The following is a 22,417-nucleotide window of genomic DNA, read 5'->3' as shown; positions in this document are numbered from 1 at the left end:
GTGTCTGCTTGACAACTTGTGTGGGTTTGTTTAGATCTCTCTAACTTAGTAGTTCAGCAAAGGAAACCAATAAAATAAGTACCAGACTTTAAAAACAAGTTCCAGGGTCGAATTGTTTGACTAAACCCTCCATGTGTAATGGTGAATAAATAATATCAAAAATCTTTCCAATCTCTTGTTTTGGTATATATATATATATATATATATATATATATATATATACGTCATAATAAAGAATGAAGAATTATACATCTTTAATTACTCCTTTACTTGTTTCAGTCATTTGACTGCGGCCATGCTGGAGCACCGCCTTTATAGTCTAGCAAATCAACCCCAGAGCTTATTCTTTGTAAGCTTAGTACTTATTCTATCGGTCTCTTTTGCCGAACCACTAAGTTACGGGGACGCAAACACACCAGCCTCAGTTGTCAAGCAATGCTGGGGCAACAAACAGACACACAAACATACACACACACACACACACACATACATATATATATATATACATACATATATATATACATATATGACAGGCTTCTTCCAGTTTCCATCTAACAAATCCACTCACAAGGCTTTGGTTGGTCTGAGGCTATAGGAGAAGACACTTGCCCAAGGTGCCATGCAATGGGACTGAACCCGGGACCACGTGGTTGGTAAGCAAGCTACTTACCACACAGCCACTCCTGTGCCTATTTCCTACATGATTTAAGACATATAATTCTCCATTCTTTCTAATATACTCTGGAATTTTGTACAAAATTCTTCAGGGTAGACTTTGGATTTACCAATGAAAAGGAGTACAATTTGTTTTATTCTATGTGATTTTTCATGTTTTCTACTATTTGATGTGGTTAGCCAAGTTTGGCTTTCAATAGAGTGCTCATAAGATAACTGCCTGAATTTAAAAATCCTTATTCCTCTGTTTATATAAAGTACATGGCTTAATAGTGAGACCACTAGGCTCAGAATCATGAGATAGTGAGTTCAATTCCCAGACCATGCCCTAATTCATTCAGCTGTAAAAATGAGTTGCAATGTCATTGGTGCTATGCTATATCGGCTTTTGCCTTTCCCTTGGATAACATCGGTGATGGGGAGAGGGGAGGCTGGTATGCATGGGTGACTGCTAGTCTCCCACAAACAACCTTGCCTGAACTCGTGCCTTGATGGGTAACTTTCTAGGTGCAATCCTATGGTCATTCATGATTTGTGAGCGAAGGAGGTCTTTGGTCTTTATATCCTTTTATATAATATATATATATATATATATATATATATATCATCATCATCATCATCATCATCATTATTTAACATCTGCTGTCCATGCCAACATGGGTTGGATGGTTTGACCAGAGCTGGCAAGCTGAAGGACTACACCAGACTCCAATCTGATTTGGTATGGTTTCTATGGCTGAATGCCCTTCCTAATGCCAACCACTCCAAGAATGTAACGGATGCTTTTATGTGCCACCAGCACGGGTGCCATTCATATGACACTGGCATCACCCACAGTGAGGTCTGCTTACTTTTGAGATGCCAGTGTGTACTACATATGTACATGTGTATATATATATATATATATATATGTGTGTGTGTGTGTCATATAAAATGGTATGTGTTTTCTTTACATAGCTAGTCTGGGCATTAATAAAAGCTACTGTTTTAAAACTGATCCACCATAAAACAAACATCATATTTATAAGTAAAGTTTCTCTTTTTTCTATTTTTTCCAAAATTTTCATTTTATTTTTTTTTTGTAAAAATTTTATTTCGTTTTTTTTTTCTTTTTCATTTTCTTGCATTGCCACAAAGTTTCTTGTGTTGTTCCATCTTCTCTGGCATTGACCAAAATGTCATTAAGTGAATCAATCAGTCATCATCATCATCATCATTACCATCGTCATCATCATCATCATCAGCAGTAACAGTAGTGGTTGCAGCAACAACAACAACAACAACATTTTGCCTGTCTTTTGGCTTGAATTTCTGCTTAGACTTTTTAATATTTATTACTGTTGCTTCTTTGTGGTAGATATATAAACAAACGGTTCCTTCCATCTTGTCTTAGACCGATGCCAAACCTCCACTACCAACACCAGCATCACCACCACCATCACAACCGCCAATACTGCCAGCACCATTACCACAGCCACGTCTATCTCCAGCACCGCTACCACTATATCTATCAACACCACCACAGCAACAATAATCGTCACTAACACCACCGCTGCCACCACAACCACCATCTGAGCTGGCACTAACAGTCACAGAGGGGTGGGGTAGGGGGGCTCTATACAGTCATTAGGCCTGCTAGAAATTGCAACTAAATCTCCCTCAAATCACTCCCTTCTCACCTTCTGCAAACAAAGGAGGAATTGTTCGATAAAGTAGTTTCACTTATACTATGCCTGATGATGGGGAGGAGTAAAAGACGAGATGGTCAAGGCTGGAATGTCTTTGATCATAAGGGCTGCTAAACAGGAACTAAAAACAACAATAATTACCATGACAACAACTCTCTTCTTTTTCTCAGATCCTAAGAAGTAGAGAATGGCTTCTTTATATTCCAGTCATTTGACTGTGGCCATGCTGGGGCACCACCTCGAAGGGTTTTAGTTGAACAAATTAACCCCAGTACTTATTTATTAAGCCTAGTACTTATTCTATCAGTCACTTTTGCCGAACTGCTAGTTACAGGTATGTAAACACATCAACACCTGTTGTCAAGCAGTGTTAGTGAGACAGACAGACAGACACACACACATACACGACAAGCTTCTTTCAGTTTCCATCTAACAAACCCACTCCCAAAGCTTTTGTCAGCCCAAGGTTATAGTGGAAGACACTTGCCCATGCTGCCACACAGTAGGACTGAACTCAGAACCATGTTGTTGGCCAGCCAGCAAGCTCCTTACTATGCAACCATGCCTGTGCCTATGTTTTCTTTTTCTTTTCTTTTCTTTTCTTTTTTTTTTTTTGTATTAGTTTGATCTAGAAGAAAGGACAATGCCCATTACCTGCATTGACCCTTCTGCTACTGACTTGTGAGAATTGTCCTATTGATATTCCACTTAACTCTTTTGCATCTAAACTGGCTGTATCCGGCCTAAATATTCCACCTGTTTTTTATTCAGACTGTTCAGATCCAGTCTCTAACACCTACCCTAAAGATATACAATCACATCATCGAAATCTTGAAGCTGTGAGACAATGCATGATTAACTGAAAACAATGTGAATAAGGTGCAGGAGTGGCTGTGTGGTAAGAAGCTTGCTTCCCAACCACATGGTTCTGAGTTCAGTCTCACTGCAGGGTACCTTGGACATATGTCTTCTACTATAGCCATGGGCTAACCAAAGCCTTGTGAGTGGATTTGGTAGATGGAAACTGAAAGAAGCCTGTCGTATATATATATATATATATATATGTATGTATAAATAATACAGAATGGGATAAGAACGCAAAACATCCAGACAGTTAGGTGATACAAGAAAGGGACAAAACATACAGACAGATGATAAAGATGATACAAAGAAAACATGGACAGGTCATTCGGAGTTTTCTCTCTTCAGTCGAGATCCAGATTATCCTTGTAATTTTGGCTGGTTATTCTCGATATATATTTATATATATATTTGTGTGTCTGTTTGTCCCCCACCATCACTTGACAACTGATGTTGGTGTGTTTACATACACATAACTTAGCAGTTCGGCAAAAGAGGCCGATAGAATAAGTACTAGGTTTACAAAGAATAAGTCCTGAGGTCGATTTGTTCACCTAAGGCAGTGTTTGCCTAAAGGCGGTGCCACATTGTTTGCCTAAAGGCGGTGCTCCAGCATGGCCACAGTCAAATTACTAAAAGAATAAAATAAGCGTTACATTTGATGGAGTAAATCTGAATGCTGAAGAGTTAAACTGCCATGAGTTGATGGCTTCATGAAAGGCATGTCACACACGGATTCACTTACAATCACACCTTATCCCCTGGTTCACTCAGCATCGCTCCCTTGTTCTGAGCCTTTATTGTTACTACTACTACACTGGGATTTGCTACAGTACTGCCACCACTGTGGTGTATTGCTCCCAGATCGCAGGACATTGCTGCTACACATATAGACATATTTGGTTACATCCAGAGAAAGGCCACTGGATCAATTAACATAGGGTCATTCACCAATATTTTTACTCCATCCTCATTCACCAGAGATATGCTGTGTCCTCTCCCTCTAACCTCTGTTCTTCATAGCTAGCTAATTTCATTCTGCTTTCTCTCAGTCATTCCCAACTCATTTAGTTTTCATCATTGAAATTCCAGAGGACATGTTATGGGGAGGAAGAGTTAGCATGTCAGGGATCAATACAGTATTAGTGATGGTGATGATGATGATGATGTTTTTGCTGTTGATGGTGATGGCAATGTCAGTGATAATGATGATGATGATGGTGATGGTGATGATGCTTGTAGTAGTGGTAGTGATGATGATGATAATGATGATGATGGTGATGATGATGACGATGATGATGTTGATTATAATGATGGTGCCGGTGCTGATGATATTGATGATAGTAAATTTATTAACCATAACGAGTTCTATTTTGAGAGATGAAGACATGCAATAATTCAATTACTTGACTCAGGGATACTTGGGTGGTAAAATGCATAAAGAGATAATGAAGATAATATTGCAAAACAGGCTTCGGTCACAAAGCAGTTGAGATCTCTGTTGGGTAGCTTTGCTGTTCTTGTTTTTTTTTGAGGTTTTGTATTGGTTTTCTTCTTTTAAATTATCAAGAGGCTTTTTTTTAATTGTTAATTTGATTTTTTTTTGTGTTGTTTTATTTGTTTTGTTTTAATATATTTTTTTTTATTTTTCAAATTTTTTTTTGTGTTTCTTCTTGCACATGGGTGGATAAATGGATAGATGGAGAGAGGGAGTTATAGATGGATGGTTAGTGTTAAGGATGTTTATATTTATTTATCTAGGCGCAGGAGTGGCTGTGTGGTAAGTAGCTTGCTTACCAACCACATGGTTCCGGGTTCATTCCCACTGCGTGGCACCTTGGGCAAGTGTCTTCTACTATAGCCTCGGGCCGACCAAAGCCTTGTGAGTGGATTTGGTAGACGGAAACTGAAAGAAGCCTGTCATATATATGTATATATATGTTTGTGTGTCTGTGTTTGTCCCCCCAGCATCGCTTGACAACTGATGATGGTGTGTTTACGTCCCTGTAACTTAGCGGTTCGGCAAAAGAGACCGATAGAATAAGTACTAGGCTTCCAAAGAATAAGTCCTGGGGTCGATTTGCTCGACTAAAAAAGGCAGTGCTCCAGCATGGCCGCAGTCAAATGACTGAAACAAGTAAAAGAGAAAGAGAAAGAGAATATATATATATATATATATATATATATATATATATATGTGTGTGTGTGTGTGTGTGTGTATAGATAGATAGATAGATAGATAGATAGATAGAATTGGATACTTTGACAAGCTGACAAGAAAAAACTTGGACAAATTAACAGCTGGACAGACAGATGGACAGATAGATGAATGATCAGCAGAGTATGAAACAGAAACTTGAGGACACGAGATTTTGAAGACAGAAAAAATATATAGGCAACTCTGTGTGTGTGTGTGTGTGTGTGTGTGAGCCTCGACAGAATGTAAGCTCAATAATAATGATCCTTTTCTACTATAAGCACAAGGTCTTAAATTGTGGGGGCTAATCAATTACGTTGACCCCAATGCTCAACTGGTACTTATTTCATCGACTCCGATAGAATGAAAGGCAAAGTTGACCTCAGCAGAATTTGAACTCAGAATGTAAAGATAGATGAAATGCCCCTAAGCATTTTGTTTGGTGTGCTAATGATTCAATTAGCTCACCATAATAACAATAGCAATAATAATAATAATAATAATAATAATAATAATAATAATAATAATAATAATAATAATAATAATACATTATTTACATTTGACGGATGTTTATACTCATCTTTGTTGTTAACACAACATTTCAGCTGATATACCCTCCAGCCTTCTTCAGGTGTCGTGGGGAAATTTTGAACCTGGGTTCTCGTTCCTAAGGTATTTTTCGATGTTGTGGTTATTATTATTATTATCATCATCGTTATTATTATTATTATTATTATGACATAGTGGTTAAGAGCACGGGCTACTAACCCCAAGATTCCAAGTTCAATTCCAGGCAGTGACCTGAATAATAATGATAATAATAATAATAATAATAATAATAATAATAATAATAATAATAACATCGAAAAATACCTGAGGAATGAGACTCAGGTTCGAAATTTCCCCAAGACACCTGATGAAGGCTCAAGGGTATATCAGCCGAAACGTTGTGTTAACAACAAACAAGATGAGGACAAATAGCCGTCAAATGTAAATAGTGTACATAATTCCTCATCTCTTAAATATAGAACTGGAATAATAATAATAATAAATAATAACAATGTTCCTTTTTTATTTTGGCACAAGGCCAGCAATTTTGAGGAGCAAGGAAGTCAATTATATTATCCCCCAGTATTCAACTGGTACTTATTTTACTGACCCTGAAAGGATGAAAGGCAAAGTCGTGCCATCTTGCTACCTTACTAAAAAATAATATTAATAATTCTTTTTTACTATAGACCCAAAGCCTGAAATATCGGAGTAGGGAATTAGTTGATTACGTCGACCTCAGTATTTGATTGGTATTTATTTTATTGATCCCTTAAAAGATGAAAGACAAAGTTATCCTGAGAGGAATCTGAACTTAGAGCATAAAGATGGACAAAATACTGTCATCCTCATGACAGTAGTTTTAGCATTCAGAAGGGCATCTAGCCATAGAAACCATGCCAAAGTTGATATGGGTTGGTGTGTGATGCTGTCTTGTGACCCATAGAATCCCGGTCAAACCATCTAACAACCATTGCTTGCATGGAACATAGGCTTTCAATGATGACAATAACGATGGTGGTGAAGATGATGATGATAACGATAATGGTGGTGATGGCAATGATGATATGATGATGATGATGATGGTGATGATGGCAGTGATGATGAAGATAACACACACATGCATATGCACATACATGCATATATATATATATATATATATATATATATATATATATATATATACACATACACACACACACACACACACACATTACATGTGTTGTGAGAATATTCTATACAAGTGAATAAGACATCTGTGTGTGGTTGGTTTTTTCAACAGCAGCATCCTTTTTCTTCCATCTTCTCCCAATAAGAACTGTCTTAAGAAACATCTCTAAATATCTATTAGTAGTAAAACAAACAAACAAAAAAAAACCTCCCAAAACAACACAGCGCAATAAAAAAAAAATACAAAAATACAATAAAAAAAATAAAGGGCATTGATTGTTGCTCCTATCATGTTCACTTTAGTTCTGTTTGGCCTGTTTTATTTGTGCAGGAACGCCTACACACACACAAACACACACACACACACACACGCACACACACACATACACACATACACGTGTGTTCTCACATATGCACGCTCACTCGCACACATATATGCAATGAAACAGAAAACAGAGCTGTAAGTGTAATGTCTGTTTATTGAGAATTCAATTACCACTTGTCTTGAAATGGGAAGACATGCTCATTATGAGCATTCCGCTCGATAGTGGTGAGGGTAGCGGCACTGGTGGTGATGATGGTGGTGGTGGTGGTGGTGGTGGTGGTGGTGGTGGTTCTTTGGTTTTTGCCAGCTGATAGACACACATGGCTACATATTCATAAAGGTTTCACTCAAAGAGCAAAGGCCCATTTTCTTTTTTTTCATCATCACCACCACCACTGTCACCACCGCCACCAGTGCCACCACCGCCACCACTGCCACCACCGCCACCACCACCGCCACCATCACCACCACCGCCACCATTGCCACCATCACCACTACCACCACTGCAACCACTGCCACCACCGCCACCACTGCTACCACCACCGCCACCACTACCACCACCGCCACCACTACCACCATCACCACTGCCACCACCGCCACCACTGCCACCACTACCACCATCACCACTACCACCACTGCCACCACTACCACCATCACCACTACCATTGCCACCACTGTCACCACTACCACCATCACTACCACTGCCACCATCACCACTACCACCACCGCCACCATTACCACCATCACCACTACCACCACCGCCACCATTGCCACCACTATCACCACTACCACCATCACCACTACCACCACCGCCACCACTACCACCACCGCCACCACTGCAACAACTACCACCACTGCCACTACTACCACCATCACCACTACCACCACCGCCACCACTGCCACCACTACCACCATCACCACTGCCACCACCGCCACCACTACCACCGCTACCACCACCGCCACCACCAGCACCACAGCCACAACTGCCACCATCACCATTACCACCATCTTTTCCACCAGAGCAAACTTATGTGGACGTTTGAACTGCCTTGTCAAAAGCTGAACTCTTTTTGGGGGGGGGGGGGGGTTTCTGTTAAACTGTCATCACTATTATCATTATTGCTGTCATCGCTGTTATCATCATCATCATCATCATCACCATTGTCAGTGTCATCATCTACCCCACCACCAACAACAACATCATTACTATTATCATCACCATCCTCACTGTCATCATCAACATTATCACCACCACCACCACCACCACCATCATCATCATCACCATCACCAAAACAGCACATTATTAACTTCTATTACAACTGAGCTTTGTCACACTTTTATTATTGCTATGTGTTTATACATATATATATATGTATATATGTATGTATGTATAATGTCATCATCTTTATCATCATCATCATTTAACATTGGTTTTCCATGCTGGCATGGGTTGGACGGTTTAAGCCAGGGAGCTGCACCAAGTTCTGATTTGGTATGGTTTCTATGGCTGGATGCCCTTCCTAATGCCAACCACTCCGAGAGTGTAGTGGGTGCTTTTTTACATGTCACCAGTGGAATTTGAACTCAGAATGTAAAGACAGATGAAATACCCCTAAGTATTTCGCCCGGCGTGCTACCGTTTCTGCCAGCTCGCCGCCTTTCAAACTATATCTTCTATATATTTTGTAGAATGATACATTAAGAAGCTTTTTTTTTTATTTTATGAGTACTACCGGATTACTTAAATCCATATATTGTGGCTTAAATAGGTGTGTGTGTGTGTTGATGTTCAGTCTCCAAGTCAGTTTGAATGAGCAGATACAGGAGCTAAATGACCAAAGGCCTTCTAGTTACTAGCAAATTAAAGATGTAGGTGATGGTTGTTGTTGGCACTCCGTCGCTTACGACGTCGAGGGTTCTAGTTGATCCGATCAACGGAACAGCCTGCTCATGAAATTAACGTGCAAGTGGCTGAGCACTCCACAGACACGTGTACCCTTAACGTAGTTCTCGGGGATATTCAGCATGACACAGTGTGACAAGGCTGACCCTTTGAATTGCAGGCACAACAGAAACAGGAAGTAAGAGTGAGAGAAAGTTGTGGTGGAAGAGTACAGCAGGGTTCGCCACCATCCCCTGCCGGAGCCTCGTGGGGCTTTAGGTGTTTTCGCTCAATAAACACTCACAATGCCCGGTCTGGGAATCGAAACCACGATCCTATGACTGCGAGTCCGCTGCCCTAACCACTGGGCTATTGCGCCTCCACGTAGGTGATGGACACATTCCTTAACTGACATTTTTACAGCCAAGACGCTGAAGCAGCAGAGTTTTTTTCAGCCTTGACATCATATTGTTTTTATATTGTTGCTGTCAATATTATTATTACGGACCGAGACCTTTGGAAATGGGCTGTGCGTGAGAAGACCCGGCAAGCCAAGTAAGATCGTTGCCAGTGCCCCTGGACTGGTTCTTGTGCGGTTGGCACATGAGATGCACCATTTTGAGCGTGGCCGTTGCCAGTACCGCCTGACTGGCTCCTGTAGGATTTTCGAGCGAGATCGTTGCCAGTGCCCCTGGACTGGCTTGTGCGGGTGGCACATAAAAGACACCATTTCGAGCGTGGCCGTTTTCGTGCGGGTGACACGTAAAAGCACCCACTACACTCTCTGAGTGGTTGGCGTTAGGAAGGGCATCCAGCTGTAGAAACTCTGCCAAATCAGACTGGAGCCTGGTGTTGCCATCCGGTTTCACCAGTCCTCAGTCAAATCGTCCAACCCATGCTAGCATGGAAAGCGGACGTTAAACGATGATGATGATGATTGTTATCAAGGTGGCAAGCTGGAAGAATCATTAGCACGCTAGGTGAAATGCTTAGCGGTCGTCTTCACGTTCTGAGTTCAAATGCCACCAGGGTCAACTTTGCATTTCATCGTTTCCGGGGGGGGGGGGGGTCAATAAATTAAGTACCAGTGAAACACTGGGGTCGATGTAATTGACTAGTCCCCTCCTTCCCCCACCCAAATTTGAGGCCTTGTACCTTCAGTAGAAAGGATTATTATTATTATTATTATTATTAGTAGTAGTAGTAGTAGTTGTAGTAGTAGTAGTAGTAGTATTCACACAAGACAAAATGCTTAATGGGCATTTTCTCCATCTTCACATCCTGAGTTCAAATTTTGCCAAGGTCGGTTTTACTTTCATCGTTTTGGTGTCGATAAAATAAGTACCAGTTCAGCACTGGGGGTGAATGTAATTGGCTAGCCCCCCCCCCCCCCCCCGGTCAAAAAGGCTTCTTTTTTCTTTTTGCTGTTGTTGTTGTTGTTATTTATTGCACTGATTTTTTATTTTATTTTTTCTTTTCTATTTCTTTGTACACAGGAAACTGAAAGAGGAACGTCAGCTGGTGAATCAGATTGACTTCAAAGAGTTGCTGAACCATTTCTTGGCAGTTCAGAAGAAGCATAGAGAGACGAGAAAAAACCACCGCTATTTGAATATTGTCTTGTGAAGATACTGAGAAACAAATAGAATGTATATAATATACATGATATACAACATATATATATACATATATATATATATATATATATATATATATATATAGTTTTTATAGTGCATATATAATATACATATAGTATGGATAATATATGTATTATATATCTATCTATCTATCTATCTATATATATATATATATATATATATATGTATATATGTATATATATATAGTATTTATTGTGCATATATATAATATACATATAGTATTTATATTACATATATATTACATATATATGTGTGTGTGTATGTATGTATGTATGTATATGTATGTATGTATATGTATGTATGGGTAATGTATGTATTATATATCTATATATATATATATATATCTTATTCTTAAACAAGAGTATTGCTGGTAGTGACTTGAAAGTTTCAGCCAGTTAACGCATCCAGCCATGGCTTAACTGGCTGAAACTTTGAAGTCACTGTCAACAGTATTCTTGCTTAAGAAAAATACATTTGGTACTTTACAAAAGTACAGAGTAATGCCAAGATTAAAGTACAATTGTTTTCGTTTTAACTAAACATGAAAACAAACATGCCTACATACATGCATATATATATATATATATATATATATATATATATATATATATATATATATATGGAGAACAAAACACAATAATGAATGAGTAAAACAAAAGAAAAACAGAAAAAGTTAAAACAGAAGACATTTTATTATTCATGTAAACAAAACAGTATGTTTGTGTGTGTGTGTGAGTGTATTTGCATATGAGTGTGTACATATATATATATGTGTGTATATATATGTATATTGGTGTGTGCATGCATGTGTGTGTGTGTATCGAGATGTTTCCTGCATGAATACAATGGATGCAACATATACATACAATGCCTGACTATGATATATAATTAAATCAAACTGCAAATCCAATTTTATTCCACTTTTATGGGGGGACGGCTAGAAAGGTGGTATGTACATGTATACCCAACATCAGCTTTTAAAATTTTGATTTTTAATTAATGCATGCTCTGGTTTTAGTAAAAGGAGTTGCCTATATCTTATATATATATATATATACACACGCACACACATAAATATATATATGTGTATATATACACACACACATGCACACGCATATACCTGTGTATGTGCACTTGTATGTTTACATATGTTTGTATGTGTATATACATGTATATTTGCATATATATGTACACACATCTATCTAGCTATATCTCTCTCTCTCTATATATATGTATACTTACAAACATACCTATATATATATATAAGTTTGTATATATATATATATATATATATATATATATATGTATGCATATACACTCATACCTTGGTACTATGGACTAAAAGTGGGGATCATCGGTCAGATGAAGCTGATTGTCCATAGATACCATCATTAAGGTTAGGTTACATTAGGAATAACTAATATCAATAATTACATTACAGAAAACAGAGAAATAAATACAATACTGTACTTTTAATCCAGCATACTATCCAATCTGACAGTGTAAAATACCTGTATACTGTAAATATACACTATAATACAGTAAATTCAACATTTGTTATTTAAAATCAGACTTACTATGTATGGTGAAGAGGTGTTGTTGATATGGCGAGATTTTGTCTGCTGCCTCTAAAATCTGTGAAAGGGAGGTCCATGATATTGAGGTATGAGTGTATATTGTGAATGTCAACAGTGTAAAATATTCAAACAGGAACAGAGAAACAGGGGAAGAAAGTATTCAATTCCAATATGAATCGAGTCTGTATTTATTAATGTATTTACAAAATATTTAATATTTAATATTAAATCATGATGTGATTGCCTTTAGAAGAAGCTCAGTGTAAATAGTAAAAAAAAAAAAGACAAAACTACAAAGAAACCCATCTGTGACAACAATGCCCCTCCTTCCTCTCCCACATTTTTTAAATGAGCTAGTCAAATATCTTTCTTAATAGTATTCTTCTCATGGTCTGGGTTCTCAGTTATTTGAACCTGGAACTTCATGGTTAAGGCTTATGCCTTTTGCAATCATATTTCTGTTAAAATGCACTGCATTTATTTGAATTGATTTCGAAAATATCGAAGAATTTACCAAAATAACTTTGTCATCATTAAGCTTAGTTTTGGAACATAATCTAACATGAAACTTTGATGGAAAGTTTTAATTTAGATCATTATAACCCTTTTGCTACCGTATATCTGTTGAAGTATACTGCATTCATTTCAATTAATTTTGAAAGTAATGAAGAATTTAGTAAAATAATTTTGTCTTTGATAAGACTGGTGACTGGAACAAAATATTTTTATTGGAAGGTACTAATTTAGATCACTTTAATACTTTTGTTATCATAATTCCGTTGAAATACTCTGCCTTTGTTTCAATTCATTTTGAAAATAATGAACAATCAAAAAAAATAACTTATTATTAAGCTGGTGTTTGGAATACAAATTAACATTGCATTTTGATGGAAGGTTTTTAATTTAGATAAAACAGGAAGTTTTCTTTCATAAACCCAAGCATGGTTTTAAACAGGTTGGTATCAAAAGGGTTAATGGTCACAAAAATACCATTTACATGTTATTTTCTTTAACAAGTCATCTTTCTGGCATTGGTTTCACTTGAATAAAACTGACCAAAGTTAAACAGTTCAACATTTTAACTACAACAGTTCAGACTTTGGGTGCATCAAAACTTATTGAATATATTCTTCAATAGTGCCAAGTGCAATAGTTGGAAATCGTTGGAAACTTTTTAAATGGTTATATACCATAACCTGGAATATACTGCCTGACAGTATAAAAATCTAACAGCTTTATAGCTCTCTTAGAGTGTGTTTTTTTTTTATAGACAACCTACCAGCTTATATTTGTGTGTGTATGAGCACATGCATGCACGCATATTTGTGTGTGTGCATGTGTGTATTTGTGCATATATAGTAAAATTAATAAAAAAGAATATAATGAACTTCCAGTGAGGAGTTGAAAATTCAATGTTTTGGACACAGTCCTTCTTCAGAAAAGTCGAAAGGAGAGAAATTAAAAAGAGGTAGCAGAGTTTTACCTCCGCTAAATTAAAAATAACTGACTCTACTCCTTCCAGCTTTTCTCCTGAAGAAGAACTCTGTCTGAACCATTGAATTTTCCACTCCCCCCCCCCCTTCAAGTTCACTATACTGTTTTTGTTTTTATTCATTTTACTACATACTAAAAGTCTTGCCAACGCAGAACAACATCAGCTTCATTGGAGTATGTTTTATCACACACACACACACATATTTATACATATATGTGCATGTGTATAAATATATATGTATGTATATATGTATATATATATATATATATATATATATATATATATATATATATATATATAATAAAGGGTAAAAACATCATTAATGATTTTTACCAGGTGGTCAGCCCGGAAATAAAAACCTCATAGGTAAATTTTACAAATATTTTATAATTATATACATAATTATAATTTATGGTGGTAATAGTGTCTTTTGATGTCTATTTTTCAGTGCGTGGTGAGGTGCAATCCAAACCCTTATTATAATTATGTATGTAATTATAAAATATTTGTAAAATTTACCTCTGAGGTTTTTATTTCCGTGCTGACCACCTGGTAAAAACCATTAATGATTTTTTACCCTTTATTATTATTATAATTAATATTTGAAAAATTTACTCCTTGATCAAAACTGTATTAACTGCAGACTTGATCTTGACTCACTACACATGGGTATAAAAGAAAGATGTGAATTCTACTTCGCAGTATATTTCTGTGAGTGTGAACGGGTATTGGTTGAGCAAAGTCGCAGCACGTTCACATATTCATGGATGCTCGTAAATTTATGCTATGGAATACCTGCGCTGATGAAGGCGATAGGTAATATTTTTTTACTTTAAGCTGGAAAAAGGATCTTGTACGCGGTTAACTAAAAGTTTAATTCATTTCTTTCTTTTGCTAACCTATTATGCGGTGTGTTTCTCTCAGAGAGTTTATGGTGTAATAGTGTCTTTTAACGTCTATTTTTCAGTGTGTGGCAAGGTGCAAGCCAAGCCCTTATTATAATTATGTATATAATTATAATACATATATATATATATATATATATATATGTATGTATATATACACACAAACATACACACATGGTGTCCCCCTGGTGGTCAGCTGTTGTAGGGGAGACAATCCCTTCTAGATTAAGATGAGATGTGTTTGGAAGTTTGAAATTCTAATCAAAGAATAATGACAATAGTGTACAGAATATACACATTTGATATTTCTTTTTCCTACACAGTATAAAGATCTTGAAATTTCCAAAGTTTATCCATGTATATTTATATATGTACATATAAATATATGTGTATATATAAATATATATATGTTATATATGAATATATATATAAATATATATTTGTATCAATGTATGTATATAAAAAAATACTTATATGTATATATGCTTTTATATGTAATGTGTGTGTTTGTATGTGTTCGTTTAATTGATTTGACTATGTATATGCATACACACAAACACACGCATATATATATATATATATATATATATATATATATATATATATATGTAGGTGTGTATATGTTTATATGTATGTACATATGTTTTACATACACTGACCATTACAGTATTAGTGGAAAACAATTAATGAAGCACAAATTAACATCTGTTAATTAATGCCCCTTGTTACCACGCCATACATACATATGCACACATGCAAGCACTGACACACACATAAATTACTGCTGCATTACCAGTATGTTTGAACATACACACATTTTATTCCCATATATGTATTGAACTAGCAGAATCATTAGCATGCTGGGCAAAATACTTTTGCAGTATTTCACCCGTCCCTTGTGTTCTGAGTTCAAATTCTGCCGAAGACGACTTTGCCTTTCATCTTTTTGGGATTGATAAAATAAGTACCAGTTGAACACTGGGGTTAATGTAATTCACTTAGCCCCCTACCCCTGAAATTGCTGGTCTTGTGCCAAATTTTGAAGCCAATATATGGTTTGAATTTTTCGTTTAATAATATTTAAAATGGCTTTAATGTAACTATATATGAGGGAGTGCTGGAAAGTTCCTGGCTTTGGGTAAAAGAAAATACAGGAGGATTAGCTAATTATGATTTTATTGAAGATATTCTCCCCTCAGATTCACAGTCATATTGCAATGGTTCTTCAGTTTTTCTAAGCTCTGTAAAAGAACTTGGAAGGTTAGGTTTCCAACAAGGCCTTTTTCCGATACCCTTTAAGCCAGGAACTTTTCAGCACCCTCTCATATGTTAAAAATTTGTACAGTAATGCAGAGTGTCTGTAAATTTGAAAAATTCTGAAAAAAATAAAAAGATAGGGATAATTCAGCAGAATTCATTGGAAAGTGTAGGCTAACAAATATTGTTTTATTAGAAACATCAGAACACTTCTACATGGGTTCGATTGGTTGCAAAGAAGTTTGTTGATGGGGCTCAACTCTATTAGATACAATAAATTGTGAACGTTATAAAAATAATTTATGAACACCATGTATATGTCTGCATGTGTTTATATATGTGTATTTGTATGTGTGAGTGTGTGTATAGTTACATATATAATTTAATAACAGTTTGACTCAGCTCAATGCTACTTAAAGTTTCATTGGCTTGTAGCTGAGACCAAGATAGATTCATTCTCTCAACCTACATGGAGCTGAGTCAAACTGAATTTTATATATATATATATATATATATATATATATATATATATATATATATATATATATATATGTACATATGTATGTCAGTATTCAGTTTATTTCAAGATTTCTTGCCAATAGAGAAAGAACCGGTTTCTAACCTAAATCCAAGGCTCCTTCGTTGGAATCTCAATATCAACAACAGGATGTTTTTGTTTGTATGTGTAGATTTGTATGTTTTATGTATGTATTCTCATGCATATAGTTGTATATCTAGACATGATCATATGTATTTAAATGATAAATTCCAGTGATGGACTGGATCTGTAGTCTTTGAATTAGCTTTCTCCTTTCTGGTTTTGAGAAGCCTAATTTCTCAAGGTGTGTATGTCTTTATGTATGTATGTATGTAATGGATAAAATGAATAGTTTACACCTTGTGTGTGGGTTTGGTAGATGGAAACCAAAAGAAACCCATCATATATATATATATATCTGTGTGTGTGTGTATATATATAGTGTGTGTCCTTGTGTCTGAGTTTGTCCTTCCCCTACCAACACCACTTTACAGCTGGTGTTGGTTGTATTTTACAATCTGTAACTTAGCAGTTCAGCAAAATAGACTAATAGAATAAGTACCTGGTGCCATGTTTTAGAAATAAAACAAGTACTGGGGTTGATTTGTGCAACCAAAATGTTTTCGGGTGATATCCCAGCATGGCCACCTTTCTAATGACAGAAAGTAGTCTAAGATAAAAGATATATATATGTATGAATGAATGAATGAATGAATGTATGTATGTATGTATAACAACATCTAAACAAATGAAAACTAAATGGACAATTTCTAAGGATGGTTATGTGTACATGGGCCAACTCTTTCCACTGATATTCTTTCCTACTCAACTGTTAATTTATTGAACTATTATGAATATTAATATTATTGAACTATTATGAATATTAATTAATTTGAATTCTGCTGCATCTCTCTCTCTCTCTCTCCCTGCCCTCCCCAAATAAAACATAAATTTACCTGTCCCTCACATGCCCCCACCCAGCCTCTGCTTTTGTTGTGCTTCAGTGACGGTGATCATTTGATTGGATAAGGTACAGGTAAGTAGCCACTTTCTGATGCTTGCGTTCTCATCTCAGGTTTCCTTCACACTGCGTATGTTGTGCTGATCACTCACACCTTGAACAAGATATTTAACTCTATTAGCATAATGCTTTATGATGTAATAAATATTTTTTTTATAAGTTGTTGTTGTTGTTGTTGTTATATTTATTTATTTATTTATTTATTTGTTATTATTATTATATGAAAACTCAGGGCTTATTTTGCTGTGTATGATGGAAAGTGTCAGCCGTCTACAGCCAGCAGACTAAGGTGACACTTGTTTACTGGTCATGATTCAAGAACCCTGCCAAGAATTCTTGCTGTTCCAAGCAATGCTGATTTTTGTAGGTGTTCTACCTTCAGACTTGCACCGATCTTTTTCAGCCATGTGGGTAGTTGAGTGATGCTACTTCCAAGTGCACCAATTACTACTGGTATCAAATCTACTCTCTTCATTGAACACAATCTTCATATTTCCCACTTTAAATTGTCATAGTTGTTTATTTTTTCTTCTTCCTTCACATTGATCCTGTTATCACCGGGGCATGCTATGTCGATTATCATACATTTTATGATTCAGTGTGACCATGAGATAGAGAATAGGAAGCCGGACATAGTCTTAATTGAGAAAGAAAACAAACTATGCTGGATTATAGACATAGCATGCCCAGCTGACAACAAGGTATGCAATAAGGAAGAAAGGAAAGTCGGGAGATATGACATTTTTTTATTCACCACAGCAATGTCCGGTTTCCAATGTCTGGTCAGGTGATCACACTTGATCATTGCATCCCACAGGATTTTGCAATTCTTCACACTGGATCTATTATAATTATTATTATTATTATTATTATTATTATTATTATTATCATTATTATTATTATTATTGCTTTTGCACAGCTTCTAACGCTGGAGATGTACTACAGTGTCAGCTGTTCACTACCAGTGAACTAAGGTAACACCTCTTATTTTTTGAGCACTTTCCGGAGTATTCAAGCAGTTCCAAGCAGTGTTGTTTTCTGCAAGTGCTCCACCCCTATTGCAGCCCCTATTTGTTCCACGTACTTCTTGAGATTTTTGCTCACTGTTCCCAGGGTTCCATCAATTATTGGTACTACTGCTACCTTTTTCATCGACCACAACTACTTAACTTCCCAGACTAACCTGTCATATCTCCCGACTTTTCTTTCTTCCTTATCGCATACCTTGTTGTCAGCTGGGCATGCTATATCTATAATCCAGCATAGTTTGTTTTCTTTCTCAATTAAGCCTATGTCCAGCTTCCTATTCTCAATCTCATGGTTACACTGAATCATAAAATCCCATAGGATCTTTGAATTTCTATTTTCGACAATGCCTTCAGGTTTATGGTCGTATCAATTTTTTGCTCTGTCAGGTCCATACTTATTGCAAAGTGTCCAATGGACAAGCCTGGCTATATTGTCGTGGTGTCTCTTATATTCCTTCTGAGCTAGTGGCGTACATTAGCTGGTAATATGCCATACGGTTTTTCTTCTTATTATCATTATCATTATTATTATTATTGTTTCTTTTCTTTCAGTTTTCTTTCCATTTCTTGTCAAGTGTCTTCCTGACAGTGAGAGCAAAGAAACTTGCTGTATACATCAGTAGACCATTAAAATGTAAACACTTGATTCTTCATTTACAAAGTCAAGTTATATGATAGAAAGGAAGGGAAAAAAAGAAAAAAAGATGTGGAGGTGGGAAGGAAAGAAAATTCACAATGACAATGCTCTTCTCAATATGTGTGACTTACCAGTTAAAACAATCTTTTGCACTTCTTGTCATTCTCAAAAAAATTTCAGTTCCTTTCTTGGTAAGAAAAACAGAAATTATTATTATTATATAAAGCGGTGAGCCTGCTGAATTGTAAGCACATTGGGCAAAATGTTTAGCAGCATTTCATCTGTCTTTATGTTCTAAGTTCAAATTCCACTGAGGTTGACTTTGCCTTTCATCCTTTCAGGGTCAATAAATTAGATACCAGCGAAATACTGGAGTCAGTATTATTGACTATCCCCCTCCCCACCCCAAATTTCAGGCCCTGTGCCTTTAGTAGGAAGAATTATTATTTTTATTATTATCATTCAGGCCACCTATCTAACCCAGCTCAGCCTAACCCAGCCTAGTCTAGCCTAGCCCAGACCAGCCTAGAAAAGCTCAGTCAAAACCAGCTCAGACCAACCCAATCCAGTCCTGCTCTAAATGCTTAGTCAGCTCAACCATGTCTAACCAGCACAGTTTCGCCAAGTGAAGTCAACCAGCACAGCCTAGAGAACATGTCAAGTAGTCCAGCCTGCCATGCCTAGCCAATCCAATCTAAGCCGAGCCTTACCAATCCAGTCCAAACCAAACTAAGTGAAGTCTAGCCAAGCACTGTCCAATGAAGTGAAGCCAAGCCAAGTCAAATCAAAGCCAACACTGCTCAGTGAAGTGAAGCCAAACAAAGTCAAGCCTTGCCAATTAAATCCAATCCAAGCTAAGCCTTACCAATCCAAGACAAGCTAAGCCGCGCCAAGCCAAACCAAGCACTACCAAGCAAAGTGAAGTCAAGCCAAGCCAAGTGAAACCAAGCCAAGCCAATGGCTCCATTTATTTGACTAAACATATTACAAAATATTGCTAATGGAAATAGAAATGCAAGCACATCTCTCACTCCCACTCTTGCTCCTCTACTTTTTCTAACTGTCTCTTATTCTCTATGTTCTTCTCTCCTGTTGTCTATGGAGTCGATATTCATTCATCGATAAACATCTTTGACAATGAAAGAGGAAATAATTGATTCTATATTTAACACTGAAACATGTAAAATAAATAAAATATCCTCTGTTTGTGTTTGTGTTTTATACTTTGAAGCTTTTGCATCAGGGCTTCTCAACTGGGTTTGGTGGTGCATAAATTTACTACCGTGGACGTAAATATTTATTTGAAGGGGTAAATAGATCATATCTCCGTTCAGATGTTATGATGTAATATTCAAAGTTTATCAACAAATATTTTGTAAATCATGCTTCTTTTTGCTGATAGATGTGGAGGGAGGTTTCACAGATATTAGGAAGCTATTAAAGGGAGTATAATGAGAGGTGGAGGGATGGGATTATGTTATGTAATAGATGAAAGGTTTAACGAGATTCATGATGTAACAGCAGAGAAGTATAATGGGAGGAGTCATGATTACATTATGTAATGGAAGAGGTGTAATGTTATTATATAGTGACAGAGGTGGTTGTGTGGTTAGGAAGTTTGCTTCTTAATCACTCTGGTTCTGGGCTCAAACACGACACTCCTTCTTAATCACTCTGGTTCTCCACTAAACACGATACTCCAATAAATACAAACTCTCAACGACTCATACGACTTCTGTCGTCTCAATCAATACGCTACTCTATATGAGTTCGGCTACTCCATTCTTCCAATCACACGGGGGTGTCAATGACTCTCGCCACAATATCTCCCCCTTTGAGGTTTATTTCCTAGGGAAGTTTAATATTTTTTTCCATCTAGGCACTACTTCCAACCGTTCTCTTTGTTTCTTCTTTCTTGTGCTGCTACACCTAGGTTCGACTTGTGGTGCTGAAACATCAAAGGTGTCGTAGAACACTTCTGTGGGTATCTCTTTTCTCTTTTCCATACATCTATTTTTTTTGCTGGTTTAAATGTCTTTTGTGTTTCCGATTTCCGCCTCTTATCATATTCGTCATTTTGCCTATTCGTTTTGTTACTACTCCGTCTTCCCAGCCTTCTCTTCCATTTTTATATATTTTGAAAAACACCTTGTACCTATATCAAAATACTTTGTCGTATTTTTAGTGTTTTCTCTGTTTGTTTTTCTTATTAGTAACAGCTTATCAAAAATTGCAGACATTAGTTCCGCAGGCGACTTGCCTGAACAAGTGTTTGAGTTTGGTGGTATCCTATAAACCCTCAAGAATTGAGTCACTGCTGCGTCATCGACCAGCTCGTTTCTTGATTTCTTTAATGCTCTTTGAAATATATCTACAAACCATTCCGCTTGCCCGTTTGATCTTGGATGATATGGCGGAGTAGAGATGTCGTTAATTGCGTACATTTTGCAACTTAGACGCTATAAACTGCGCACTGTTATTGTATACTATGGTGTCCGGGACACCATATCTTGCAAAGAGTTCATTAAGAAATTCTATTGTTACCGTAGAGGTTGGTTTCCTACATCTACATATTTCCAGCCACTTAGTATAACTGTCTACTACAGTCAACTAACGCGCCATTTACTGGTACAGGTAAGTAGCCACTTTCTGATGCTTGTGTTCTCATCTCTGTGGCATTATAATGATTTGGGATAGAGAAGAGAAACTATGTCCAGTTGTGGAAATTAGCTGCCCAGCGGATGTTAACAAAACTGAAGATCAGTGAGAAAGAGAATACCTACGCTGAACTATTGAGAAATCTGCAGTTACTATATCCAGATAACAAGTTCAGATTTATACCCGTAATTATTGGGGACCTGGGTTATGTAATATACTGTCTAAATACCAATCTTGAGAAATTAAGCTTCTGAAAACCAGAAAGGATAAAGCTAATTCGAAGGCTACAGATGGAT

At 36.7% G+C, this 22,417-nt stretch overlaps 1 protein-coding gene across 2 annotated transcripts in view; it reads left to right on the top strand.

Moving 5' to 3' along the window:
* Positions 1 to 11,071, top strand: part of LOC106869092 (protein VAC14 homolog) — a 221,149-nt gene extending 210,078 nt beyond the window's left edge. Inside the window, exon 17 of one of the 2 annotated variants that reach the window (XM_089357704.1) lies at positions 10,844 to 11,071. In XM_089357704.1, the coding sequence (XP_089213830.1) occupies positions 10,844 to 10,973 (130 nt within the window). In that variant the 3' untranslated portion in view covers positions 10,974 to 11,071. The remainder of the gene's footprint in view (positions 1 to 10,843) is intronic. The other variant, XM_089357705.1, reaches the window with a different exon arrangement.
* The last annotated feature ends 11,346 nt before the right edge of the window (positions 11,072 to 22,417 follow it).

The sequence above is a fragment of the Octopus bimaculoides genome, chromosome 9, assembly GCF_046866305.1.
Source record: "Octopus bimaculoides isolate indiv1 chromosome 9, ASM4686630v1, whole genome shotgun sequence".
NCBI classification, from domain to species: Eukaryota; Metazoa; Mollusca; class Cephalopoda; order Octopoda; family Octopodidae; genus Octopus; species Octopus bimaculoides.
This window is presented reverse-complemented; position numbering and strand designations above follow the sequence as displayed.